Source organism: Pteropus vampyrus, unplaced genomic scaffold (genome assembly GCF_000151845.1).
Source record: "Pteropus vampyrus isolate Shadow unplaced genomic scaffold, Pvam_2.0 Scaffold567, whole genome shotgun sequence".
Taxonomy (NCBI): domain Eukaryota; kingdom Metazoa; phylum Chordata; class Mammalia; order Chiroptera; family Pteropodidae; genus Pteropus; species Pteropus vampyrus.
This window is the reverse complement of record NW_011889348.1, coordinates 244,319-249,574: the sequence shown is the minus strand read 5'-3', so window position 1 is coordinate 249,574 and position 5,256 is coordinate 244,319. Positions and strand designations below refer to the sequence as shown.

The 5,256-nt window shown below is 63.2% G+C and overlaps 1 protein-coding gene across 1 annotated transcript in view; it reads left to right on the top strand.

The window, feature by feature from the left end:
* The window catches only part of PRLH (prolactin releasing hormone), a 3,329-nt gene extending 1,246 nt beyond the window's left edge, over positions 1 to 2,083 (top strand). The window contains exons 2-4 of the mRNA XM_023525501.1: positions 604 to 764; positions 1,260 to 1,404; positions 2,008 to 2,083. Coding sequence (XP_023381269.1) covers positions 665 to 764; positions 1,260 to 1,404; positions 2,008 to 2,083 — 321 coding nt within the window. The 5' untranslated portion in view covers positions 604 to 664. The remainder of the gene's footprint in view (positions 1 to 603; positions 765 to 1,259; positions 1,405 to 2,007) is intronic.
* The last annotated feature ends 3,173 nt before the right edge of the window (positions 2,084 to 5,256 follow it).

Below are 5,256 nucleotides of genomic sequence, written 5' to 3'. Positions count from 1 at the left end.
GCACCCCGAGCCTCCCAGGTCATAATTGAGGTTGGGTAAGTGCCCCCTACAGCTCAGCAGGCCCTTGGGGCTCTCCAACCTGCTCACCTCGGCCCTCCGCCCAGGCCCGGGTGCACAGCACGTGCAACCACGCAGAGACCTCCCGCATCTCCCTGTTCCCTGACACAGACAGACTGACAGACCGCCTCTCCGCACCCACAGCTCGTACACCCTCTGGTTCCTTCTGCTGACAGTCTGTGCGAACACCTTTCTGATGGCAGAGGAGCCCGTCAGCGGCAACACGCACACAATCACCTCATTTAATGCTCACTGTACAGAGGAGAGAATGGGGTGCGGGGGGCAGGGCAGCCTGCAACTTCTGTGCTCACGCCCACCCCAGCACCGGGCGGAGAAATGCACGCACACACGTGCACAAGCATGTAACCACATGCAGTCACGTGCACACGAGCACATGCGGGCACGCACGCCTCACACGTGTGCACACGCGCGCACACTCACCTGTGCATGCACACGCACTCTCACACGACGCCCGCGCCAGCTAGTCGCCCCGCTCTGTGCGCATGCGCCTGCGCCCAGCTGACGTCGCCCCACCCTCCGCCCCAGGCCGCGCCCTCCCGTGCGGGATCCCACCTCGAGCAGCCCCAGCCTCGCAGGAGCGGGCGGGATGCGGGAGCCGCGGGCGTGGCTCTTGTGCCTGCTGCTGCTGGGCCTGGCCCTGCGGGGGGCTGCCAGCCGAGCCCGCCAGCGCTCCATGGAGATCCGCAGTGAGTGCCGGGACCCCTCACCCGCCGACCCCACCCGCCGCCCCAGGGCCACCTCCTCACCTGGGCCATCATCCTGGCCACGTGCCCCAGTGCTGGTCTTCACCTGTCCTCTCCCCAGAGTGGCCCTGTCACCTGCGCCCCAGGGTCCCTGTCCAGCACGCACTGGAGGGGTTCACTTCCCCACCAGGGAGGTCTGGGGCCAAGCAGGCTTTGCCCGCCCCTGGCACGAGAATGGAGGGTGGGAAGGGAGTTGGTCCTTGGTCCTGGGGTAAGTTTGAATTGTCATTTCCCAAAGCCACCCCACCACCCAGAAATGGCTCCGCAGACCCCCTGGGTGCCCCTCTTTATGGGGTCATCCAGCACGGCCTGGGTGACTGGGCAGCCGTGAGCCAAGCATGTGCGTGTGCACTGGGCCCTGCCATCGGCCCAACGGGAGCCCAGGGCGCACACAGCAGGGGCCACGCATCTGTGACAGCTCTCGCTGTCCCCCTGCAGCCCCGGACATCGACCCTGCCTGGTACATGGGCCGCAGGATCAGGCCCGTGGGCCGCTTCGGCCGGAGGAGGCTGGCTCTGAGGAACATCCCGAAGCACCTGCTGGCCGGCTTGTCCAGGGAGGGGGTGCCAAGCCCCTGGGGAGGGTGACAGCCCCTCCCTCTCCACCAGGGGCCGCTTTCCCTTCAACCCCAATAAAAGCAGCTGGCCCTGTCCAGATGTGTCTGTGTGGTGACATGCTGGGGTTTTCTTCCGTGGCATACTAGCCCAGGACACACAGAGCTAGCATGTCAGAGGCTCCATGACTCACCCATGGGCACCCAGCACAGAGCAGGGGAGCTGAGAGTGTCCTGGCCACCTGCGGCCACGGTGCCCTCCTCCTGAGGCACCCCGAATGGCCACCCAGGCTGCACACTGCACAGACCACTCCGCAGGAGGCCCCCCAGGGAAGGACGCCCCGCCCCTCAGCCCACCCTGCCCCTCCCTCAGCCCCAGCCCCTTGGCCTCCCTGGTTGGTATTCAGGAGAGAATCATGGGCTCCTCGGTCCCAGTCGTCCCTGGGGAGGCGTGAACCCGCATGGCTTCCGCCCACACCGTGTCCCTTTGCCGCCTGTTTCAAATGCCGCGGTGGTGTCTCTGTGTCTTGCCTCAGATGTAACTCGCTTTGGGGTGAGGGGACACTCCACTCCTAACTGGGCGACTGAGCCCAGCCCTTAGCTTCTCTGAGCCTCAGTTTCCACATCTGGCAGGGACACGTGCTCGGTGAATGCCAACGCCTTCCTCGAGCCCGGTCCCGATCCAGCACTGGGAGACTTCCGGACATGATCATCCATAGCCCACCCTGCCCTCAGGACTCCTGTCCGCCACGCTCGGGAGGGCCCAGTGACCAGGACCCAGACAGGCTGCAGGACCCCAGAGACCAGCTGTCCCTGCTCTAATTCGAGGAAGGCGGGTCCACGGCTCAGCAGCCAGTGAGAGGAGGCAGAGCTGGCCCAGACCAGCCGGATGGGGCTGTGCCAGGGGCCGCCCCACCTCCCGGCTCACAGGGAGGCCAGGGAAAGGCAGGAGGCCATGTCCTCCAGGGGAGAACCCCTGCCATGAGGGCCCGTCCCCAGGTCCCCAGGGTGGAGTGAGCGTGTGGGAACAGAGTCAGACTGCTCCCCGGGCAGCAGGTGCTGGGCCGGGCCTGGCTCACAGCCCAGGAGAGCCAGCGGGCGGGTCCTCGAACAGCTGCACAAGGACCCGCACCTCGCCCTGGGAATGTGCCCAAGAGACCCGAGGACAATGCAGGGGAGGGCTCACAGCAGCAGAGAGCCGGAGACCGGAGCGGGGGCGGGGCGGGGGCCGCCGTGCGCCAGCGGCAGGTCCCGGAGCACCGCGGCGGTCTGCGGGCACGGTGGCGGAGGACAGCTCAGCCGCAAAGCCGAGCGAAGCCCCGACGCCTGCGATGCGGATGGACCTCGACGACGGGGCTGCGTGCCGGAGCCCGGACTCGGGAGCCCGCACGTCGGGTGCTCCCACTTCCATGGCATGCCCATTTGCAGAGACAGGAAGGCCATCGGCGTTGCGGGCCGGGGGAGGGGTGGGGAGTGACTCCTGAACTGGCACGGGCTTCCTTCTAGGGGGGTGAAATGTCTTGAAACTGAATGGGGGTTGGGGGGCGGGGTGCAAAACACTGTGGATGTGCTCGATGCCCCTGAAGTGTGCAGGACACTAAAAATGAAAACAGACTCCACAGCCGGCGGCGGGTTGTGGGGAGGCCAGAATGGAAACGCGACAGTGTGACAGCGGGCTCCAGATTCCCACCGGGCCTGGGGTCTCTGAGCCCAGGGAACAAGGGAGGACGCCTCCCGGGGAATGCCCCGGCTTGGAGGGCGGGAGCCAGCGGCATAAGGAGCCCAGCAACCAAGTCACCGATCAGGGACGGCTGGTCCTGCTCTGCTCATAGAGCACAGTCTGTCTGCAGCTCGTGTGGCCGAGCGGGGGCCGGGGGACCGGCTGGCATCTTCTGGCAATAGCCCAGCAGGTCAGGCCTGGACCAAGCTTCTGGCAAAGGCAGGGACAGAAGCCCAGTGGCCACTATCCACAAGCAGCAGCTGAGCAGCCCTCCTTGTCAGCTGGGGCAGTGGCAGGGTCCCTGGTGATGACCTGTCCCCTGGAGGGCCCAAGGGAGGGAAATTCTCCTGAGGTTCATCAGATGGACTCAAGCCCTGCTGTGCCTCTGGCCAGCCGAGAGGGGGTTTGGGGGGCAGCCTTCAGACCGAGGGGCACAGGGAAGAGGGGGAGCTCCTGCCCTCTGGGCTGGGCTGACTGCACCCCCAAACTTCGTTTGTGGAAACCCTAACTCGCAGAACCTCGGAATGTGTCCTCACTTGGAAATAGGGTTGTCGCAGAGTCGCCAAGATGCGGTCACACTGGAGTGGGTGGCCCCTAATCTCACCCAACTGCTGTCCTCACAAAAGGGGGGATTGGGACCCAGACTCACACAGGACGGCGCCGAGCAAATGTGGCAGAGGTGACGATGCTTCTCCAGGCCAGGGAGCTCCAGGGCTGCGGGAACCGCCAAGAGCAGTCGAGGCCGGGCAGCTTCTCCCTCGGCCCCCAGGAGGAGCCAGCGCTGCCTGTGCCTCGCTCCCAGGCTCCCGGCCCGCGCTCGGGCTGTGCCCAGAGAGAGAAGGAGGCAGACGCTTGTCTGTTTCCACGAGTTCTTATTGTGCAAGTTTTCAAGCATTCAAGAAAACTCAAAAAGCTTCTCTCAGAAGCATCGCAGACGCTCCCCTTACAGTCAAGTTACGGTGTTTACTTCCCTCCCCCGCCCTCCTCTGTCCCTCTCTGCCCTTTAGAAGCGATTCCTAGACATCATGACGTTTACCCGAGATATTTCTGCATGTTGCTCCTCAAAATAAAGGACAATCTTTCACACAATCACAAAATTACGCCTAAAAATTTTTGTGGTCATTCCATAATATCTAGCGTTGACTCAAAAACCACCAAATATGGCAGAAAGTCTTAGTTGTCCTTTGTTTTGAAACCAGGCTCCAATCTGAAGTCACAGTTGCAGTTAGCTACTTCTCTTTGGTCCCTGAGCTTTTCATTCGGTCGTGACTCTCACAGGAGCCCAGACGCGTCACCCCGTAGGATGATCCACGTGCGTGATTTGTCGACCGCTCCCCCAGCGGCGTCACCTCGTTCTGTCCCCGTATTTCCTGTCACTGGGAGGAAGATGTAGGGGCATAACTGGATTCAGTCACCCACTGCGGGCACGAGGCTCTGTGTCGCATCGTGTCTGACAGCGGGGCACCCCGACAGACGCCACGCCTGACCGTTTATTTGAGGTGGCTGTGTCCCCCGTGAGGGGCGTCACCCTGCAACCTGCAGAGGTCCCCGCCTGTGGCCGCAGCCTGCTTCCCAAGAAGCTCAGAGCCAGCGACTTGAGCGTCCGTCTGCGGAGACCCTGCCGGCGGCTCAGTGCTGATTCTCTAAGGCCATCGATGTCTCCCAGCCGATTCTTCTAGATGTTTCTCTCTGTCTTTTTTCCCTTTGTGTTTTCTTTTGCGGTGGTTCAGCACCTTACAAATCATTTCTGATGCTCACGTGGCTCTACGTTTGGGCAGTGGGAGCCCCATAGGGAATAAATTTTGAAAGAAGAAGAATGGGTCCCTGGCTCAGTCCTGTGGGCAGAGGGGGACATGGAGGGGACACGGCCAACAGAAACAGGAGAAGGGTGACAGTCACAGGCAGGTCAGCGGGAGCGCTCCAGGGTATCACTTATCAACCTCCCTGCCTCCTGCCTCCACTGTGTGCACGTGAATGCACGCAGACGCATGCACACATGCGCACACGCGCACACGCGCACACACGCATGCACCAGCTCCGAGAAAACCCGGCAGCACACTCAGGCTCAGAAGGGCTGGGGCATCTTCCTGGGCTGCGTGCAGGACAGTGAGCTCACCACTGGCCTCCCCCGGGCCCCGGCGCAGTCCTGGGACCATTTGTCC